The 23,531-nt window shown below is 32.8% G+C and overlaps 3 protein-coding genes and 1 non-coding gene across 4 annotated transcripts; 2 read left to right on the forward strand and 2 right to left on the reverse strand.

Annotated features, from left to right (window-relative positions):
- Positions 1 to 1,363: 1,363 nt before the first annotated feature.
- LOC130951270 (F-box protein SKIP19-like) lies at positions 1,364 to 3,873 on the reverse strand. The gene is made up of 2 exons (XM_057879918.1): positions 3,157 to 3,873; positions 1,364 to 2,310 (listed from the first exon to the last, which is right to left on the reverse strand). The coding sequence occupies exons 1-2, from the start codon at positions 3,483 to 3,485 to the stop codon at positions 1,509 to 1,511; spliced, it is 1,131 nt and encodes a 376-aa protein (XP_057735901.1). The 5' UTR covers positions 3,486 to 3,873; the 3' UTR covers positions 1,364 to 1,508.
- A 2,583-nt stretch (positions 3,874 to 6,456) lies between these two features.
- TRNAN-GUU (transfer RNA asparagine (anticodon GUU)) lies at positions 6,457 to 6,528 on the reverse strand. The gene has a single exon. It is a non-coding gene; the product is annotated as a tRNA-Asn (tRNA).
- A 4,961-nt stretch (positions 6,529 to 11,489) lies between these two features.
- On the forward strand, positions 11,490 to 13,347 carry LOC130950871 (subtilisin-like protease SBT3.17). Its single transcript, XM_057879472.1, has 3 exons — positions 11,490 to 11,679; positions 11,777 to 11,874; positions 13,097 to 13,347. The coding sequence occupies exons 1-3, from the start codon at positions 11,519 to 11,521 to the stop codon at positions 13,168 to 13,170; spliced, it is 333 nt and encodes a 110-aa protein (XP_057735455.1). The 5' UTR covers positions 11,490 to 11,518; the 3' UTR covers positions 13,171 to 13,347.
- A 1,740-nt stretch (positions 13,348 to 15,087) lies between these two features.
- Positions 15,088 to 15,693, forward strand: LOC130951625 (transcription factor UPBEAT1). The gene has a single exon (XM_057880322.1). The coding sequence runs from the start codon at positions 15,151 to 15,153 to the stop codon at positions 15,517 to 15,519; it is 369 nt and encodes a 122-aa protein (XP_057736305.1). The 5' UTR covers positions 15,088 to 15,150; the 3' UTR covers positions 15,520 to 15,693.
- The last annotated feature ends 7,838 nt before the right edge of the window (positions 15,694 to 23,531 follow it).

Consider the following 23,531-nt stretch of genomic DNA (forward strand, 5'->3'; position numbering starts at 1 on the left):
ATTAAAAAATTTAAAAATTAATTTATATTTTAATATTAATAAAATATTAAAATATTATAATTATATGTCTACGTATTATGTATCATTGTTTAAAAAATATATAAAAAATAATATTTAATCATGTTAAAAATAAAAATAAAAAATTGTTATAAATTATTTTTTTTGTTATTTGAAATATTAATTTGGATTGGTTAAGTGATAGCTTAGTTGTCCGCTTAAGTAAATATTGGGGGGAGGAATCAAATGAGATAACATAAGATGGGAAGACACCACATCCAACTCAAAACCTTAAGGTGTCAAGTTAATGAGTCTCTCATCTTATATAAACTCCTCACTCTTCCTTATTTTCTTTAATGTGGGACTAACTTCAACACTCCTCACACTTACAACATTAACACCACTTTAAGTCTTTAACCCTGAAACAGTACAACAAAAAACTTGCATCTTTGTTTTAGCAGATATAGTGTTACCGAAACACACTCATTTTTGAGAGCCAAAGAAAGTCTCCTGAAAAATTTTTGTCTTAGGCGTCTAAACTTGCTAACGAATATGGTCTCTCAATTTTCATCCTCATATCTCTTCTTAAGCTTTTTCTTTTTTCTTCTTCTTCCTAAGTTTTTTCTTCTATGTGGGTAAAGAAGCTCTAATTAGTTCTTTTGGGATAATCTCTCAATGTTTCAGACAACATCATTTTATTGTAATTGATTTATTTTCAATTCAATAAAATATTTTTATCTTCAAAAAAAAAAAAGAAATACTTCCATTGTCACACAATTTTGAAAAATGTTATATTTACGTTGTTCTTTTTGTATATTTTTATTTTAAGAATTTAAAATAAAATTAAAAGTTATCTTTTATATATATATAAGGTGTGAAAAAATGGTTTATATAACAAGGTCACAACTACATATGGTAGTTAAGTGAGGGGTGGCTATGAGTGGCTTTAAGATGATGGACAAATATAGAAGTGACACCTAACAATTAAAACACTGATTAAAATGTTGTTATGTATATCTTAATAGTGCTAATGATTAATCCAAAGATGCTAATCAGAAGTTTTTTACCACCTTGACAATGTTGGTAGTATAAGAAAAACCAAATGACATAAGCGTAATTGTCATTTTTTTGTAAGTGGCAACCAGATTGTTCCATATTTGTCACCTGACGAAGGATTTCAAGGTATCAAGAAAAATGGTGGGCGAAGGTTTTGAATCAACTATATTGCATGATTTAAGTTATTTATTGTGGTTGCGAACCTTAATCCAAAGTTGCAACATATTACATAGAAAGAGAAACATGTAAGTGGGGATTTTGGGGATAGAAGAGGTCGAGGAAAATTATGAAGACTGTATAATAATAATAATAATAATAATAATAATAATAATAATAATAATAATAAATGTCTCAACAAACTTATATTATTCAAAAACTTCAAACAATTCTTTATTTTTGACGAGAGACGAAATTAAACCAATAAAATAAACATATCTATATAAAAAAAATATAATTTAAAGAAAGAAAACATTAGACTGCAATAATTCATGTGCATCTTTCATTTCATAAAATATGCTTTTTCGGTTATTAATTTTGCATTCCTTTCTTCCATGTTTCTTCTTCCATTTGATTTTAGCATTATTCTTCTTTCCCCTACTTGATCTTGGAATTAATCCTTTATACAGTAACCTTGGATTTTTAATACATTCCCATATAGCATATATTTCCTCCCAATTTGCTTCATCCAAATTTTCTGCCTCTGTATATCTTTTTTCTTTCTCGGCTCTCTCAGCTTCTTGTTTTTTAACCCTCTTCTTGTGTAGATACTCATCTAATGCATCATCGTCTGTGGTGTTATAGCATCGTTCCCAAAATTGAAAGTCAAGGGGTGCATCTGGATCTCTGAAATCTTTTAATTGTTCATCACATCTTGTCCTCAATATCCCCTCCAACTCAACATAGTAACAGTAGCGTAAATCCAGAGATTCAAGATGAGAACAACCATCAAAAATGGCGCTCAAGCCACTGTTGTCGAGGCAGTTTCCAACAAGTTGGAGATGGTGTAAGTTGGACATATTTTGTGCAATAGCAAATGCTTGTCCGTTACCCTCACAAATAGAACCATTGTTAAATTTGAATGATTTCAGAAGAGGACAACCTCGACCAATTGCTTCTAAAGCAATACTAGATACATCGAAACAAGGGGTAATATCAAGTTCCTCCAACAATGAAAGCTTTTCAGCCATCTCACATAATCCTTTGTCTGAAATTCGATAGCATTTAACAAGTCGCAAATGTCGCAATTTATAACATCCCCTGTTAGAAATCACCATACAAACTGTTACATTTTAAATCCACAATTAATTTGTCCAAATCACTTATTCAGACAATTCAATAACAAAACACCATAATCATAATAATATGCTGGGAAGAGAAACAACACACAACAGTAACGCATATTCGTACTCTCTAGAGAAGTAACAATAAACATACTAAGAATACAAATTTAAAATACAAAATACATATTAAAAATGTATTAAACTACATATATATTCATGAATAATGCTACATGTACACCAAAATCAGCCACCAAAGTCAGCCACCTTTATAAAATGAGCAATGCTAGGGGGCCAGTAATTTTTGTGATTGTTAGCCATCAACTAGCCATCAATGATGATTTGATGGTGTGAGATTGGTGTGAAATTTCATCCAACGGCTCACCTTCCTCTGCTGGTTACATGCTGGCCAAAATTCAATAAAACTGCTGGCCCCCTAGACTTTTCCTTATAAAATACATGTTGAAATATAAATACACAATGAAAATAAATTAAACCACACATGTATTTATACATGAGGAAGTATAGGGAGCTACTGAAGTATATGTACAATGTGTATAATGGAAATTTAGAAATGTTCGATTTAGTAGGATATCAGATGTTTATTATCCTAATATCCATACGGTTGTTCTAGATAGTATAGGTGTATTGTATTTGAGAAATTAGTAGTATTTTATAGTTCATTTTTTAACTCATATTGTGCAAAATAAATAATCCATTGTACACAGTGTACAATTACCAATACAAACATCACATTAAAAATCATATGCCAATAAATGCTAAAAAGTAATTTGATACAAATAGAAATGAAAAACTTTGAACTTACGAGTTAATTATATACTTGAGGAGATCATCGGTACCAAAGTACTTGATAGTTATGTCTACCAACAGGCCACAACTACGATCAATTGCATGGCGGCACATTTCCCCCAATTTATAGTCCACTGAATCGTACACACCAATATCGCACATGTTGATGGTGCGCCACATGAGCGGATCCATGCAGATGCGGTGCCATATGCGGCACACGAACTGAACACTGGTTAAGATCTGAAATGTGGTAAGTTTCCCAATGATCATCAAAGTGAGGTCATGCGGAAGATCCAACCAGTTTATTTTCTTGGCAGGCCTTGCAAGAATGGATCGATAGTCCATGGCGATTTGCAAAGCTCATTGGTTTTGGTGTTGGTGTTGCCCCCAGGCCGCAGAGAAGAACAGAACTTGATAGCCTTAATGGATTAATAAATTATGTCTTTTTCATGGTCTCGAATGGAACCCTAACCCTAGAAAGCTTGACCGATCCCTAAATCATGAACAATGCATTGAAGGAGGAGGAGGAGCCAAAGGGGAGGTTTACCTGAACAGAGTGGGATAGGAGGTATGGGGAGAGAGCGCACCGAGATTTAAAGAGAGGCGACAATGGAGGAGATTACACAGGGTTCCATTCTTCTTTCGGATGCGAAACTCGGGTCGGGTTAGGTTTCCAAAGAGGAGGCATTGAATAGCGATGACGATAAAGAACAGAGCGCATGGTATGAAAATATTGAGATTTCATTTTATATTTAAAACTTTCAATTTCAAAATTCAAATTGATTGCGTCAGATTATCTTTTCGGAAAGATGAAAAGATGATATGGCATGACATATGATGTGTGAACAAGAGACACCATGAGAATAGTGATGCATGAATGCTATGTATGACATGGAGCAAGTTGAACATGAAACATGTTTGAAGCAAGGCCGAGAGCAATCTCGATTTTTTATTTTAATAAATAAAATAAAATCAACAGTTTGACTTTACCTGAAATTGATAACTTACGGTATTAGATAAAAATTTAGTCAAATTACTAAAATCATCTAACGAATTATTAATTTCATATGAAGTTGACTACACCTGAATTTCTACCATAAAATAATTATAATAATTATTGAAATAAATAATTTAAAAAATATTTATCGAAATAAATAACACAGTCTTATCTCGTTTATACTGTAAACAAAATGATTGTGCAAACGAAATATACAAGTATAAACGAGATAATACTAAATTATTTATTTCAATAAATATTTTTAAATTATATATTTCAGTAATTATTATAATTATTTTATGTATTAAAATAAAAAATCCAAGCAATCATGGTGCATGATACTTTGGATTTTCCATGAGTTTTAGCCTGAGCCTCGACAATGAGGCACAGCATTAGCCTGCTATGTTGCTGTTTTGTTAGTGGGTTTTTTTTTGTTAAATTTTATTTTGACCTTATTTAATATTAAATATGTTCTAATAGTCTGTTTAGTATATTTTTAATATTTGTTAATATAAAAATTATAATTTTTTATATTTTTAAAAATTATAAATTTATTAAAATAATTGTGAAATTATATATATTATTTAATAGTTAATAATAAAAAAAAGGAGATTTGGCAGGCTTAACTCACCAGTCCGTAGTTAGATAGAGCGGAGTAGGATTTTAGGACCACCTTACTAGGTGGGGCGGGACGGACTAGCCCGCGCAAAAAGCGGGCTTTTGGCGAGCTAGACTTTTACGCTTGCTACCCCTAGCACACCATGACCAACCCGATCCATCTCCCTACAACTCAACATCTGCTACCCTGTGACACACCAAGCTTGCACTTTTCATCAATGGCGGATCTTCAAACGCAGACCAACTCTTTCGCGAAGAAGATGCTCCTAATGACAAGACTTCCGCACCTTTAGCAGAACCGAGATCTTTCTCCGATTTCGCCCTCAACCGATCAACAAAGGTCGTACGACAAAGACCTGTTGCGACCAAAACCAAAAAATTATACAATTCGGGTTGAAACACGGACTCTGTCTCAGATCACAAGTGATCTGGTTAGATGGGATACCACTTCAAACTGCAATGACTTACTGTTTTGTTTCTGATCGTTACACTTTCAGCACCGACCTAGCTTCCTTTTTTATGATTGCCACAATGCTTCTTGGAGGGTGTGTGCACCAATTCTGGTGAAGATCAACTGCCATCTTTAGTCTCGTCACCTCATGAGCCATAACATTTCCTTCTCTCGCCAACCATGTCAGAACGCTACCATGAACACTATCCAGTAAATGCCAAATATCTTGCAGTATTGCATCCACTTTACCAATAGAGCTTCTGGACTTAATCGCCTGTACGAGAGGTAGAGAGTCTGATTCCACCAAAACATTTTCCACCCCTAAATTTTTTTGCTGTGATTAATGCTTGTCTAATGGCATATGCTTCTGCTGCTTGACTTGAAACTGCTTTGAATTTTACAGCATTTTCTAACAATAGCTCTCATATGTTGTCTCTGGTTACCATTGCAGCAGCCCCTTCTTCGTTTCTGAATGCCGCGTCAACATTCATTTTCAACCAATTGTTTGGAGGAGGTTTTCATCTTATCAGGTGCTTTTTTTTTTGTCTTATTCTCCTTTTTGCTTTTGGTGCTTGTTGTTCTGTTGAGTCTCCGAATTCCCTTTCTGTAATAGTAGCCTTAGTTATCACATTTTTTGGATTCACGGTTGCGTTCTGAAAAATACCTTGATTCCTGACTTTCCAAATCTTCCATGCTAGCCAACGGATTCTGCTTATCATGTCCTCTCTATTTTCTCCACCCATTAATTTTATCTTCTTTATGTTGTCCATCAGCCACATACCAAATGTGCTTACCAATTCAGGAGTTGGGATGCATTGGCACTAAGCCCTAAACTATGCCGCTCTCGTTCACGGACAGAGCAGAATTGCATGCTCCGTAGTTTCTACCTCCTTCATGCACAACCTACACTTAGGATTCTTGATAATCTTTTTCTTGAATAGGTTTATTGTAGCCTCTCGGGAGAATTGATGACTGCATCAAAGATGCACTTGCTATTGCTAATACTAGTACATCGGAGAATTCTGAATTGGTTAGTTTAAATAGCCCCGGACTGTGGAACAAGGGAGTATCCTGAACCTACACCGAGGTATTGACGGCGATTCTCAAATATCGCAGAACCGAACGGGATACGATGAGATAGAATGCAATAGAGACAAACAAAAGACAGGGGGAACGGGTTACCTACTTTTAACGGTTAAAGCGAACCCAACCCTTTCATTTCGAATTCAAGAATTCGGAATGAACCAAACCTCCCCAAGTAGGATTCAAACCTACGACCAGTCAGTTAACAGCCGACCGCTCTACCACTGAGCTACTGAGGAACAACGAACATAATTCCACAAAGGTGGTCAGCTCTTTCAACAGAATCTCTTTTTCTTTTTCGACTAAGTCGTCAGACAAGTCAACATCAACAAGTTTGGACTTTCTCTTTTTAAAGATGATCTTCTTTCTCCTTTGAGTTGGTTGATTGACCTCCCCGTCTTCATCCCTTTTACCAGGGTTCGATGATGAACCCTCCTTTTACCACCTATATAAAAAACAAAACAGATAGAGTTAGGAATATTCAAACTGTCCTTCTCAAAACTTACCAAGATAGTTCACCATGGACACTTTATCATGCATCTTCCTATGGAAGCAAGTCAAAGACAAAAACCAATTTTTCTCTATCAATATGCTCAACCAAATACTCAATTATACACTCATCTCTTGTCCTAATCACTTTTGGACCCAGAATATGCTGAGGTTGGGAACACCAGTAGAGAAAAAATTTCTCACCGAGATGTTCATCCAAATAAAAAGAAAAATTCTTGTCTACCGATTTTATTTTTAGAAACATTTTTTTGAAGGATGACTTATACATTTTGAAACAGAAAAACCAAAAGTACTATCTGTTAGGATTTGGTTGAATTAGTCCCACATTGCTTAGGATAGCAAATGGAGTGGGTGACTTAGGCTATAAATATGAGGCTAAGTTCTCCATTCGTTTTTGCACCAGTCGGAAACACTTTAAGCTTGTATCTGATTTTTCTTTTCCTCTTTACTCTTTGGTTAGAGAGTGTTGTGAGGTGTAGTTAGATATTTGCTTTGAGAGAGTGTGGGTGTACTGGGGTGCCAGTGTTAGAGAGAAAGAAGTCTATGTGTTGTAACAATTTTCACATAGTGATATTCTCTGGTTGTCATTTGACAACGGCCGTGATTTTTTCTCCGGTAATTGGAGTTTCCACGTTAAATTCTTGTGTTGTGATTATGTCTATTTTATTTCTCTGTCAAAGGTGTTTTCTCAAGGGGGAATGGTGTCTTATTCCCAAGAAGTGGTATCAGAGCTTCGGTTCGGTGAAATTTATTCTTAGTATGCTTTGTGGTTGCAGCCTAGTCTGACCTTTCACATCAGAAAAGAATTTTATCCTGTGATTTGAGGTTGATCTTTGGTTGCTGTTGTTGTTGCTGGAAGGCCGTGTGACTCTGTGAGAGTGCAGTTTGGAAAGGTTCTGGCTAAGGAAAGACTTGGTACTTAAGTGTGTCCATTGTGACCCACCTCTCTTTCCTGGGGACCCTCCTAGTGCACGGTCTACAGTTGAGTTATACTATTCTAGTATACGGTTGCAACAATGTCAGGATATTCAAGTGCTGTGAAGCTTGAAATAGAGAAATTTGATGGAAGAATCAATTTTGGCTTGTGGCAAATACAAGTCAAGGATGTGTTGATACAATCAGGTTTGCACAAGGCGTTGAAGGAGAAGATCTCTGGTATGAAAGATGATGTTCTCTAGAAGACAAGAAGTATCCTCATGGTATTGCCGCACTGCCATGGATAAGGATAAGTTGTGGCAATCGGGTCCACAATTGCACACGGGCATTGGTTGGTGTTGAGATGCAAGGTGTGTGGCGGAGTTAGGTCGATGGCTGAAGAACTTCCAGGAAAAGCCAATTTGAAAGTTGCACCATGAATTTTCAGTAAGGTTTCGATCTGTACCAAGGTGAAATGCTTGGAGTGGTCTAATTCCAAGTGAGTATACTTTCATGGTGGAGTATGATAGTTCTCTGAACTATGATTGTCGGTGTTCACAATGGAAGCTGAAGATGTGTGACTATTTCAATCAAAGTGGAGATTGTTAGGATTTGGTTGAATTAGTCCCACATTGCTTAGGATAGCAAATGGAGTGGGTGACTTAGGCTATAAATATGAGGCTAAGTTCTCCATTCGTTTTTGCACCAGTCGGAAACACTTTAAGCTTGTATCTGATTTTTCTTTTCCTCTTTACTCTCTGGTTAGAGAGTGTTGTGAGGTGTAGTTAGATATTTGCTTTGAGAGAGTGTGGGTGTACTGGGGTGCCGGTGTTAGAGAGAAAGAAGTCTATGTGTTGTAACAATTTTCACATAATGATATTCTCTGGTTGTCATTTGACAACGGCCGTGGTTTTTTCTCCGGTAATTGGAGTTTTCACGTTAAATTCTTGTGTTGTGATTGTGTCTATTTTATTTCTCTGTCAAAGGTATTTTCTCAAGGGGGAATGGTGTCTTATTCCCAAGACTATCAGATTTATCCAAACCCCTTTCCATACCCCTTTTAGTTTGAAATATTAAAAAAATAATTCCAGTGAAGGTTTCGCTTCTAGAAATTCCATTAAAATTTCAAAACATCTAAAAAATGCCCAACTATTTGAGTGCAGTTGAAAGAGTGCACAATTCAACTATTTTAAAACACACATTCGAAAGAGGTGAAGGACAGTTTTATACGAAATTCTTCCAACACACAACTATACGTAAAAAAGTATTCAAAATCTTTTTGTCTATGAAACACACGCTCATACCTCGTACATGGCAGAAATTCAACCTGAATCCCTGACCTTGCCCTAGCAATTTTGGATATGTCTATCTCACTCACACTATCTTTATCTATGAAAAGAGACCCACGAATTTTTACATCCTCATCAACCCATTTATACGAGCCGTCATCATCATCTTTCTACACTTTCTTCCCTTTTTTTCTCACTCATCATTCCCAGAAAAACAAAAAGAAGAAGACGAGGGGATGAAAATCAAAACTGAAAACAAAAGAAAACTAACCTCTTTTACTTAAGTCTCACTCTTATAAAATCGTTTTAACCAAACTGAAGTTCTTTTAATGAAACCCTTTAGGATTCCAAATACATGTACCAAACTTTAATAAAAATCGGTTCAGTTTCACCTTCTCAATCATAATCGTTGTTTCTCTCAAAACCAACGGCACTAAATCACCTTAGAAACTGGAACGATACTTACTGTCTCCTTTAATGACAAGACGCCTTTTCTTATTTATTTTTTCTTTTATTTTTCAAAAAAAACTATCAGTCTCTATTCAATTCATTCAACATTTATATTTATTTTCATATTAATTTTGAGAAAGCAAGATGAACCGGGGGCTCCATATCTCTAATAAAAATGCCGAGTCATAACTCACTAATAAAATCTCAACCTATTTCATCAAAATATCACTAGACCAAGTTTGGGGCTATGATATGGCCGTTATAACTCGGTTACGCGTTATGACTCGGCTATATACGTTATAAATCGTTTATCAATAACAGACATCAAAAAAAATATCAAAACGCTCAAATGTGCCATTACTCTCCGTTTAAAGTAAAATTATTCAGAAATTTAACCGTTACTTTTCATTACAAATATACGAGAAATGGTAAGAAAATTATTTTGATATATTACAATTTACAAAGCTTATTATTCACTCACTAACTTGAGCGTCGAAGTACTTTTTGTAGGTGTCCACCCCTTATTCCCTCAGTGCCAAAATATATTTCATCCCGACAAAAGACTTGCATCTACTAATCGACGAACGAGCTATACAACAGTCAACCTCGATAAAAACAATTATAATTATCAGCCAAATATACTTAAACTTAATATTTGAGCTCTAAATTTTGTTATTACATAATAAATTGATCAACCACAAAAATAAATTACTCTTATACATCTAAATCCTTCGTAAGTTCATATCAAATATGGACAATATATCAAAATCCACTCGTATAGTAAAAATACTATACTAATAACATAAAAATAATAGCTCTTTTAATTTGGTCACTATAATTTGGCAGCTACAAGTTAAAATTCGGATATAAGGTCAGAAAAACGTTAAAATTTTCATGACTCATAAATAACCAACACATAAACTTGATTGTTATACCTATAATTCAGCCGTTATAATCTGGTTTATTCCATATTATTCGATAACTACCACCTATTACTCGAAAAACAAGTTTTGCTCAATTACTTATAGCTCGACTAATAAAACCTACCTCGGTTCAAGTTATAACTCGGTCCATAATTCAAAAACATAATAAATTGATAACAATTAGTACAACAACATGATGACTCCATCACACGTCATCAACTTAATGAAATAGGTAACCACATTGTGGTTCTCGCAACAATTGTATCTTATGATTTGCTAATCGAGCATATTCAAAACGCTTAGTCTATATTTAGTCTATATAAGATAACATTAGTTTAAGGTAAAAGACATCTAAAAATGTAATATTCATTTAAGTCACTCTCACTTTATCTTCTTCAAATTATTATTGACTTGAATATAGGAATACCTTTTGCAAATACCCCACCCCGTCTAAAATTTTTTGGAATCCAGCATATAACTCATCCGTAAAAAAATTAAGACATTTTCTTCTTCTTCAATGAACTATACTTCGGACAGACTTCTTAACAACAAGAACACCTAAAAATTACTCCTTTAATATCAATTATGATTTTAATGTAACTATAATTATTATTCCTTTACTTAAATACCACAATTCTATTATTATTTTTAATTGTTTTTAGATATAGATTAAAATTAATTATCAAAATCAGTTATTAATGTAAAATACATATTAAAAATAAGTTAAATTAATCATCAAAAAAATAAAAATAAATTAAATTACACATATATACATTTCTACACAAATACAGAAAAATTAATTTTAATATATAAATAATATTTTTTATTATTTTATTTAAATAAATACCACATTTATATTATACACATAATTTTTTTTTAAAATTTTGTGAAATATGACTTATGTTCTTTTTTAAAATAATATGTCTTGGCAAGACCCTATTCCTTAGAATAAGAATAGGGAATAAAAAAATATAACAAGATTAAAATTAACCATTAAAATTAATTATTAATATTTATATATAAATAATTAAATATATATTATTTGATTTATTTTAATATAAATTTTATATTATAATATATATTTTAGAGTAATAATTTAATTTTGGTATATAATTGGAAAAGCATACGCGAACAAATGTATAATGGGGACGGCAACTGGCGTCGGCAACCTCTTGGTTTTAGCGATATTGATTGCCACCGCAGTGGCGGATTCTGCGGCGGTTCACATAGTGTACACGGAGCAGCCCCACGGTGAGGAACCTGAGGCCTTCCACATCCGAACCCTCTCCGCCGTCCTCGGCAGGTACCAACCTCAATTCGTGATTTTGACGAACCCTGTTTGTGTCAAATTGAAGAATCAAAATTGGTTGTGTAAATTGGGAAATTTTGATTTGGTGCAGTGAGGAGGCTGCAAAGGACGCTTTGTTGTATAGTTACAAGTCAGCTGCTAGTGGCTTTTCTGCTAAGCTTACTCCTTCTCAAGTTGCTCAACTTTCAAGTATGCCTCTTTTTTAATTAGTCTTTTATATTCTTAATTGTTTCTGTTTGATATATATATCTTTGCATGTGTCTAATTTGATTTTAGTTTTTAAAAAATTAATGTATGAAGTTTGTTAGAATGGATTTTTTGGAACTGAGACTGTGAGATGGCTTCAGCTTTAGGGTTTAGGGTGGAATTTTTTCACTTTTTTTAACTTCATAACCAAACACACCCTTAGGTGGTGTTTATGATATGTCTAGGAATAGAAATACATAAACTAGAAGAATAGAAATCTAGTTTGAGGAGGAGGAAGACAAAGACGAAGATACTAAAAAGATTTTCTCCCATATATAATTAGAGCAATGCTAGAGGGCTATTAGACAAAGACGAAGAATGTTGTTAGATTACTAGACTTAAAAAACTAGACTAAAAGAATTGAGTTGATGGCTAAGTGATGGCCATGGCTCCTAGTATTTCTCATATAATTATATAAAAATTATGTACATTTTAAAACTAGGATGAGACATTATTTCTGTCTCATTATGTGTGGCACTTCACTCGGCTTTCTGCTGGTCAGAATTCTTCAGAGGGAACTCTTTTCGGTTGATTGGCTCTCAATGAAAGTACCTATACAATGAACTACGAAACACGGAAGCGAGCTATTATCGCAATGAAAGATATAATGAGCTACAACGCACAGCAGCGAGCTATTATAAACGAGAGAGTCAGAGATTTTATAAGGCTCTTTTTCAGGTGTTAGTCCTCAGATATAGGATTCTTTTTCAAATATTAGTTCCTTGAGAGCCTATCACTTTCATCATCATCCTCATCATGGTCATCACAATGATTCAACTCTGTTAATACAGTAAACAACATCGGATAGGGGTCTAGGAAAATTGACTCCTTTTGATTAGGGTACCACCAGGATCAAGCTGTATATAGTTAGAGTTGAACATTTTTTAATAATATAAATCAAAGTTCATATGAAATGTGAAGAGATACCAATGCTTGAAGTTGAGTATTGAGATTACTCTTGTAATTTGGAAAGAAATATAGACTATACATTAAGGATATTGTAGATTGAATATTTGCATATCTAATCTGAAAGGGTTTTCATGAGTATTTAATGTTGCATCAATCATCACATGTATCTGTATAATTCCTTCTACTTGATTTTTCCTAATATGTTTGATTGTTCTAGTTCGGTTTAATTATTAATATATATATTTTAAATATACAGAGCAACCGGGTGTTCTTCAAATTGTTCCTAGCAGGAGACTTCAGCTCCATGGTGGACCCAACATGGATGAATAAATAAATAAGGAATTTCTGGATGTAAACAATCATACCTCACAATCTAGTATAAACTATTATGACTCAGCTATGTTATGAAATCCAGATTTTAAAATATGAATGAATGTATGTATGTATAATAAATATATAGTTGTCAATTACTCTGATGAATGCCTATGATTGTGTGTCATGTTTCAATATCCAAATGGCACCAACATGCCCCTTGTGAGCTCACTAATGATCTGGCAAAGCATTGAGGGATTAATTATATTTGAAGTCTACTCTACATAAGAAAAGAAGGTCCCAGTTTAAAAAAAAAGGTTTGAAAAAAGAACACTTTATATACAACTGTTTCATAGTTTCTTGATTTGGTATTTGGTGTGTAAAACTAGTGATTCATCAAACACCTCTTAAAAGGGTGGTTTCACTGCCTAGAGTGATTAGCTATTCATCAATCATAATGAACTTTGATTGAAACCAACTCAAGTTCTTATGTTGTTTGTTTCTGGTGAAAAGAAAGGTGCAATTATGTTTAGGAATGATTTTCATGTGTAGTTTTATGCTTGGATTTCATTCATAAGATAAAAAAAAGGTCTCCTCTGTTTATTTACTAAACACATCCTTAGAGTGAAGATGTACAAAACTAATTAACACTTAAAACTTTCGTCTAGACTGTTGATCATATGAATTGATTCTACCATGTGAATATTTCACATGATTTCCTAATATGAGATCTTTTTATGGCATGTGATGAAATATAATTAATTATGAAATACACACATAATTAAATCATGTGGAGTTTTACCGCAGATGATTCACACCTGACACCACATTGTTCCTGCTTTATTAACATAGCATGAAGACCTTTAAAGTTTGAATTGAAATCAAGCACACAGTTATTGGATACTGGATAGTAATTCCAAGTTAAAGTTAGCATGTAGCTTTCTACGAGAGGATTGCATAACATTTGTACTCTTTACATCAAAGAATGATTAGTCTTATCTTATGAACAGTTAAAATGTGATGTAGGGTAGATTCAAATACCGTAGGGGGAGCAGAGGAATGTTTGCTAGATTTCAAATCATAATGATTGTAATAAGTGCAATGTATTTGTTTTTGGTGTCATCATAATAATAGATTCATGTATTGTATTTTTAATTCTACTATATTAAAAGCGAAATAATATATACAAATATACATAAATACACGATAAGTGATTTTTTATATACATATAATATTTTTGTTTTATTTTATATTAATGTTCCCTGTGATTAGCAGCACCACATTGACACGTATATATATGAAGAAGGTTCTTTTGTTAATCAGCACATTTAAAAGAAGAAGAAAGCATAGGGTTCATGAATGTCAGAGATTATATACCTTATCCCAACATTATGATCCAAAATGTTCCCTTTCTGTTTACACAAGCATTGACAAATAAACAAACGTGCTTGATATAATTTTGCAATGTATTTTTAAGTGTCACATAACATGGTTTCCTTTGAAGAAGCAGGGACCAAGTACCATGAACCCTCACAAACTAGTGTATATGTTAGTGCCACGTATATTGAGCTGGAATTAGGATAATGAACCGAAACCCCATTTGAAAAGTGTTCAAATCCATTGAATATGGAAAGTTAGAGAGGAATAATCCAGAGTGGCCTTATTATTAGATGGAAAGGTGTTTGTGAAAATGCCTGTGTGAGAGTGAGAGAGTAAATGGGGGAGGGAAATTAAGAATCATGTGGAAGCATGTGGCATTTGGGCTGGAGAACATGCCCAAAGCAACAACACTTAGGTACACCTGTCACTCTCCCATTCCCTTGGAAGCCTCCTTGGAAATTGTGCCATGTGGTCCCCACAAACCCCCTTCCCTTCCCCTAATCCAATCCTTTATAATTAGGCCTCAATCTTAATGCTGCTACACAAACATACACAGCCTTATAAATCTAAATCCTCTCTCTCATTCTTGGTGTCTATTTTTTTGAAAACTAACCTATAATGGGAGTTTCTTCACATCCTTTTTCTTCTCTTGTTTCCCTCTCTTTGAATGATCTTGAAGTACTCAATGATCCATCATATTTGTGGAGCAAGGTGAGTGTCAAGGGTAGGAGGCCAAGAACAAGAAGGGTATTGATGAAGAGGATTGGTGGTTCTAGAAGATCAAGAGGAAGAGGAGCCAAATCCAATAATGGGATTCAGAGCAGGGTGAGAACATTGAAGAATCTTATACCAAACAGTGACAATAACATGGGTTTGGATGGACTCTTTAGAGAGACAGCAAATTATATATTGTCTTTGCAAAATAGAGTGAGAGTCATGCAGGTCATGGTTAAGGTTTTAACAGGTTCTGGTGGTGATGATGAGTGATGAATTGATTTTTGTTCTTCAGATTGTAAAGACTAATTAAATAATTATGGTTCATAGTTATAGAAATTCTATGTTTATTTTTCATGTCATTCTTTGAGTTTTTTAGATCAGTTTTCATGATCATTTTAATGTCTCTAAAGGTGATGAACCAGTATTACTGGTTTTGTTACAATTCTTTGTCCTTTTTTTAATATATAATTTTACTTCTCTTAATCAATCCCTCATTTGGGGGATTATTCATTTTTACATAATAGTAATCTTAATAGGTTCCAATCCATATGGTAACTAATGAGAGAAAATGAAGTTAAACAAGTTTTTAGAAACTAAAATATGGTTAATGTTGTTTGTAAGAAACTATATTGCATCTTATACAGATGTGAGTTTGATTTTTACTATTAATGTGAAGTCAATTTTATAAATATTTAAAACTTTAGAAATATATAACTTCATTCTAAAATATAAAAAGAATTTAATTTCGGTGCAATTTTACGTATGCATCTAATTATTTATTATTACGTTAGCAAAAATAATTGTCATCTAAATGAATAAACGTGATTGAATGATATTATAAAATAATTTATACTATCCGTACATCAGAATTAAACTCATTAAAAACTCAAATAATTCTTACAAAAGATGGACCATGATGTTTACCTATTCAACTAAGTATTTATTGCATGTAAAGAAGAGGGCAACATCCTAAAAGGTGAAGGAAAATGAATTTTTTTTTTCTTTTCTGTTTTCTTTTAATCTAATTCTTCTGCTCTTCATTATTATCCAATATTGAGGCATAGAGTTCAAGCCATTTTGTTAGTTCAATTGGAAGGAACCGTTGAAGCTGTAGTCATGATTATCCTTTAAAACCTTGCCAAGGTGGTTATTCTCATCCATTTGGCAAAGACATGTTCAAATCTAGCTGTAGTCTGCTCTTCATGGTTGACATCATATGGTGCAGGACACCAACCATGTGCTTCTTGGTGCTGGAACCACCAATATAGAATAATAACTTCATTTTTCTGTTACAAGTCTTAACTATAATTATTACTAAAATTGTAATTGATCAACGACTACAATCTTGAGTTACTTACATAAAAGTGTCATATTTGCATAGGATAGATATGCTTTCGATCTTAATTCATATTGATAAAATATAAAATATTTACTTGAGCATTGAAATGTTTTTTTTGTAGATATCCACTTTTTATGTTTTTCTGATGACTGAGTTATACTCACTACCATCCAAAAATAAGATATGTTACAATATTAAAAGTGACAAGCTATATCTTAAAAGTTTATCTACTCAAAGAATAAGACCATTGAATTTAATTATTCTTCAACCAATTTAATTTCAATTAGAAACACATAATTTTGAAGTGATAATAAGCATCTTTAAATTTTTGTATTTACTTGCATTAGCAGAAGTAGGTGCATTGAACTGTTAGAGATGGTATTAAAATTAATACTCAAAGCGTTATACGATGAATATAAAATTTTACATAAGTCAAAAATGATAATAAAACACGATAAATTCTTAAATAAAATTTTGATTTGTGACAAATTAGTTCTTGATCTAGCCGAGTTAAAAGATACCATAGGAACATGTTTTATAACGATGTAAATACCTTGTCTTTATAGATAGGTTAGCTTGATCCTTGATTGGTCCCCTTTTCAATAATTTTGCAGATATTTATGATACACCTAATGTAATGACATCCGTCTAAAATTAGACTAAATACTATTTATTTGTGAACCAAAATTAATGTAATGGGGGTAGATTTGTCTATAAAATGATGTTATGTTATAATTGATATGCATGCATAGCATAGATGACAGCTCATCATAACTGAGAACTGAGAAGAAACAAAAACGTAACATAATAATCCTCACTCTGTTACCATCAAAATTTACTTGTTGATGCTATATAGATACGTTCTTTCTCTAGCAATGATACCTTTAATTTTTAGCGTACAAAAAGAAATTGAGATGTAGACATAACAACCACTAAACTTGAATCATGCATTAAAATCAAATCTCATCGTACCTTTATTAACTTGTGTATGTGTTATGTAATTTTCATCATCTTATCTTGTACTCCAAACTTTTCTAAAAGTACCATCAAATCATCAATACAAAACAATATTAATTGGTATTTATAACTATTTTATATAGAAATATCACTTTTATTTTTTTAACTGAGTTGTAAGTAGAGAAATTATAATTCATAAACATATAAGTTTCAAGTTTCAAAATATCACTTTTATTATTCTATGATGATGTTGTATTGTAATAATATCTCGTTTGGAAAATACTATAGAAACAGATCCCAAAATATTATTTAAAAAGAAATTAAAACCATTATCAGGTTTCTTAACTCAATCAAACAGTATCTCAATATAATTGTCATTATTCTTGCTTTGCTCAAAGGACTCTATCTCAATCCGTACAACAATGGTGGACCAACTTGTAATTCATTAGTCATGTCGTCTATTGCAGAAATAGAAATACATAGCTGTCTACATACAGTGCATTAAAAAGAAAAAGAAAAGGATGAAAAAAAAAAAAAGAGAATAATGATATCTGTGCAAGATCCTGATAATGATGATCAAGTTAGAATACAATAATGCAACTTTATCCAAAGTATTTTATATTTGAGGATATATTAGCTTTAGCAATTGGATGAGCATGTGTGCCTCGTGTCTTTCAATGTGATGCAAATGTTTCATTGTTCTTCTCAAAATGTGAGTATGTGGGTAATTAACTAATTATGCCATCAAAGAAGTAAGTTAAGTGTATTCTAAAATTAATTATTAATCTAAAATATATATTAAAATAAATTAAATAATATATATATAAATAAATAATAATTAATTATATTAATTAATTTTAATATATATATAATATTTTTAATAAAAATCTTCAACTCATTTATAAAATCAATCATGATATTTACAATAAAAGTTTGTTACTAAATAAATTATTTATATAGAGTAATATTAAAATATAAAAAATATATATTAAAATTATATAAAATAGTGTATATAAATATATACTAAATAATTTAATAATTACATATTTATATAAATTTTTTGTTTTTATTTGTGGGTGTTTTTCATTTTATTTTAAACGGTACATTCGTACATGTCAATAATTTCATTTAGACCAGAAATCCACATAATCACTATTCCACGAGTGTCTTGTTGAGTGTTGACTTATTCCAAGGTTGCACTACTTATGTCTTATGGACTTGACTTATTCTATCTTTCTATTACTATATCGTTTTAATTCAACTTTTTATTTGATATTATCAACAAATGTAAAATTAGTTTAAATAATAAGTATTTATTATCATTCTAATTAAGGGATTTTGATTTTTTTTTTGTGTTTAAACAAAAGAGAAGGCCAAAGTAAACACCTATCTTAAATCAGAATTGATGATTTGTTAGAGAACATCATTAAATTCTGACCAAATCACATGATTAGAATTATTTTTTGTTCTATATCTAGCCATCTAATCCGCCGTTTTATTTGCTTTTCTAGTTATCCAATCGACTTGAACATACCAAGATCATGATAAAAGCTCCTAAATTTTGTGAACTAAATCAATAACTTTAGACGTGTACGGTGTACTTGCTACTAGAGTCATACAAAAGGTGTAGAACATCCAAACAATCCGTTTCACACACAATGTTTCTCAAACCGTAGTCTCAGACTAAGACAAGCACCCTCCAAACTGCAAAAAACTCACAGCTAGTGATAGACCACGGAGAAAAATTACTAGAACAGTTCAAGATCCAACTCCCATTATAGTCTCTAATAATGCAGCTAAAATCAACTAAACTCAAATCAGAGAATAAACTTGCATCACAATTAACTTTAAAGCTATTACATACAGGAAGTTTTCAGCACTAGTAATTCTTGAAGGTGTTGAATGAAGAACACCGGTGCATATAAAGTTTTAGGTTCACGACAATGCTTCTAATAAGGGCAACCACATTGTGATCCGTCCAAAGATTCCCCACATTGAGAACATCATTACACTTATGTCTCACAACCACCACACTCTGACCCCAAAAAGAACCTCATTACCATGCACGACCTTTCTAAACCAAGCCTTAATGGAGGTGCCTTCAAACGAGTCAATAAAGCGAGGGTCTAACATATGCCAAAAACTCTCAGATTTAACACAATCTCGTAGACAATGTTCAATTGTCTCCTGAGCCGCATTGCATCTCTGGCACAAATTCAAACTAACTAAATGCTGCTTGAATCAAAAAGCATCCGTCGAGAGAGCGTTATGAAGCTTAAGCCACATAGTGAACTTGATCTTCTCCAGAAAATTTAAATGTCAAAGTCAGATCCAATCACTATTTCCATTCTTATTCACTTTATGCTTCAACAACCAGATGTAACCTTCTCTTAAACTATACCCTTTTGTCCTTGCAGACCACCAACTCCACCCAGGATCTAGGTCTGCAGAATTTGGGTAGAAAAGGTCACAAATAAATTGCTTAACTGCAATAGAAATTGTCGTAGCAAGCATATCTACCACCTAAGATCTATCACGCCACAAATCAGTCACTACGAATTCCAACTCAGATATGCGAACATAGGGATCAAGATCACAAAGTCTTTCAGATAGGGTCCATTTATCATATAACAGGATTGCTTCACATTCCCTACATTCCACCTATACTCGTCTTTAAGAGTCTCATATATTTTAAGAATGTTCTTCCAAGTGGCTGACGCATTCTATCCATGACTACCACCAAAATAATTCGAATTTTAGAGGTATTTTTGCATCACAATATGTACCCACAATTTGTTTCTATTTGAAGCAATCCCAAACCAACTTGTCAAGAAGTGCCAAATTAGCACAGTATGTATCTCTTACACCCAAATCATCCGCCTTTTTGGGAGTAATAGCTACTTCTCACTTAACCAATGGCAACTCTCTCCCATTATTATGGCCTTTCCATAAGAACTGTCGCATCAGTGAATCAATCTTTTCACATGCATACTTCGAAAGGAGAGTAACCTGCATATTGTAGACCAGAATAGAAGTCATTACTGACTTAACCAAACAAAGTATTCCTACCTTATTCAGTAGACATCCCTTCCAACTAGCAAGCTTGTTCTGAATTTTCTCAATGTCTTCTTGAGCCGTCCTCATGGAAGACCTTTCATGCCCAATATTAACCCCTAGTTACCTTCTCAAGTCTTGACAAAAACGAATACTAGAGACTCTCGAGAACATCTCCTTCCTTCTCATATAAATATTCTTTGAACATTGAGCCCTAGACTTACTAAGATTCATTCGCATGCCCGATGCTTTGGATAATAAGTCCATGCACTTCATAACCTCCTCTACTTGAGCTTTTGTAGCTTTACAGAACAACAGTAGATCATCAGCAAACATCAAATGAAATATTTTCGGGCCATATATGAAAATTGACACGGGATCCACGAGTCTTGAGAAACCCGATGGACAATAAAATAAGCAAAACACTCCATATAAAGAACAAAGAGATAAAGAGATATGAGATCCCCTTGTCTCAAACTCCTCTGGGAGTTAAAGCTCTGGAGTTTATCACCGTTCCACAAAATAGAAAATTTAACTTTAGAAATAAGAATAATATATGTCTTAAAAATTGCAACATTTAGAATCTCTCCCTTAAAGGCTCTCTTGACTAAATTTCACACATCGTAACTCAGAGAATTCCAAAACTCCTTATAAAACAGGGTTTGAAAATCATCTGGTTTTGAAGCTTTAAAAGAATTCATGGTCTTAAAGTTTTTTTCACCTCTTCTAACGCCACCGATTCAACTAACCTTTGACAGGCTTCATTATTAAGGAAAGGACTGAAGAATCTATTATAACATTTAGATCAATATTCTCTCTTATCGAAAAAAGCTTTTGGAAGAAGGAGTTTGTTTTTTTCTCTAGCTTCTGCTGCTATGTAACCCAAGTTCCATCTTCCAGAAATAGTCCATGAATCTTGTTTTGCTTTCGCCTGATGATCGTTTGCTAGTAAAAAAATTTAGTGTTTCTGTCACCACATTGAATCCACTGCTCTCTCGATTTTTAATACTACATAAAATCTTCTTGGAGAAGAATAGTATTTAGCTGATCATGAATACTTTGTTCTTTCACCCTCAACTTCGGATCCTCCATACTCTCAAAAAAAATATGAACATCATTCAATTGCCTCTCCAACTCTTTCTTTTTAACAAACCCATTTTCTAAGATTTCCTTATTGAAAAGAAGAGCATCCTTGTGCACCTCGATCAAACTTCTAACAACATCAGAGGTCCCTTTATTCCAAGCTGCACGAACAACATTGCTAAAAAACGGATGAGTCGTCCAAACAGCTTGGAATCTAAGGCTCCGTTTGGTTGATATATATGATGAGACATAGACACAAAGACATAGACATTAAAGACATGGACATAAAATATTTGTGTCTATGTATTGTGTTTGGTAAAAATAAAGAACAAGACACACATATTTTAAAAAGACTGAATTACCCTTCATTCTACCACAAGTTTTACTATTATTACTGTACATCCATTATCCCAAATACTACACGTCATCACTATTGAATTTTATTTCTTTTAATATTTTTTATTTCTTCTAATATCATCTTAAATTATCATTCAAATATTAAATATATATATATATATTTTAAAAAAAATAAAAAACTAAAGCTCAGAATTTATCAAAGTTTAATTAAAATTTAAATAAATAAAAATTAAATGTACAATTTTTTTTTTGAAGAAAATAGAAAGATAAATTTAGTTATAGAATCTAAAAGAGGAAGAGAATAAAGAAAGGTTTGGGGAGATAAGAGGACAAATTTTAAAATTTCAATAAGGGTAAAAAGAGTAAAAAATTAGTGTCTCACAAGTTGTGTCTTAGTGTCTCATCAAATTGGAGGTACACAAATTTAATGTCTCCGTGTCCTCTCGTGTCCTTCGAAAATCTGTGTCTCACCAAACCAAACAGCAGACATGTGTCACTGTGTACCACTGTGTCTATGTCTCAGTGTCTATGTCTCTCAAACCAAACACTGCCTAAATGTCTCAAACCCCTATTGGCTTTTATAGTCGGTGTACATTTGACGAGTAAAGGACAGCGATCAGAATGAAGACACGCCAAAACTCATTATAAGCCTCAAGAAATAACAATCGTCACTCCTGATTAACAACAGCTCTATCCAGTTTTTTTCGCAACCTGCAAACCCCCTCTAACTTTTCTATACCAAGCAAAACTTCTTTCAATAGCCCCATATCAAACAAACGACAATTTGCCAGAGTTTCTGCAAAAATTTCTGCCCTAGCCTGATCGAAAGCACCTCCTCTAACCTCACTCTGTATTAGAATCTCATTAAAGTCTCTTAATACAATTCAGGGATCCCAAATTATATTTGAAATCCTGATTAAATTATTCCACAGACCCATTTGCCTATAAACATGTGGATTAGCATATATAGCACTACAATAACTAGAAATATTGCCCACAAAAATTTTAAAATTAATACATTGTTCAACCATATCTACTATTCTAATAATTTGCATAGAATTAGAGCACAACACTCAAATTAAAGAGATTTTAAATTTAAATTTTAGAGATAACTAGTGTATGCTCCCGTACCTTGTACGGGATAATACATAAAATTATATTAAAAATTTTATTAAAAAATTAAATAATATATATAGTAATTATTATTATAAATATTTTATAAAGTTATAATTAAAATCAAACTTTTAAAATTTTTAATATTAAAATATTAAAAATAATTAGTATTTGTCTTAATCAATTTGAGTTTGTTAAGTGATCATCTCACTCGTCCGCTTAAACAACTATTAGGAGTTAGAATCTCGCCTTGTGTATATAGCAATCTATTGGCTAGTGATAAACCCTTAATAAATAGAATATCAATAGGTGGTTAAACTTGGCTGGAGTTTTCGAATACGCAGGTACTCGACCCGTCCATACCTGGATGAAAAGGGTA

This window comes from Arachis stenosperma, chromosome 9 (genome assembly GCF_014773155.1).
Source record: "Arachis stenosperma cultivar V10309 chromosome 9, arast.V10309.gnm1.PFL2, whole genome shotgun sequence".
In the NCBI taxonomy this organism is placed as follows: Eukaryota; Viridiplantae; Streptophyta; class Magnoliopsida; order Fabales; family Fabaceae; genus Arachis; species Arachis stenosperma.

Coding starts and splice junctions, on each gene's coding strand:
- LOC130951270 (XM_057879918.1), bottom strand. CDS start 3,485: ATGGACTATCGATCCATTCTTGCAAGGCCTGCCAAGAAAATAAACTGG. Junction 2,311..3,156: donor CTCAAGTATATAATTAACTC/GTAAGTTCAAAG, acceptor GATTTCTAACAG/GGGATGTTATAAATTGCGAC.
- LOC130950871 (XM_057879472.1), top strand. CDS start 11,519: ATGGGGACGGCAACTGGCGTCGGCAACCTCTTGGTTTTAGCGATATTG. Junction 11,680..11,776: donor CTCTCCGCCGTCCTCGGCAG/GTACCAACCTCA, acceptor GATTTGGTGCAG/TGAGGAGGCTGCAAAGGACG. Junction 11,875..13,096: donor TCAAGTTGCTCAACTTTCAA/GTATGCCTCTTT, acceptor TTAAATATACAG/AGCAACCGGGTGTTCTTCAA.
- LOC130951625 (XM_057880322.1), top strand. CDS start 15,151: ATGGGAGTTTCTTCACATCCTTTTTCTTCTCTTGTTTCCCTCTCTTTG.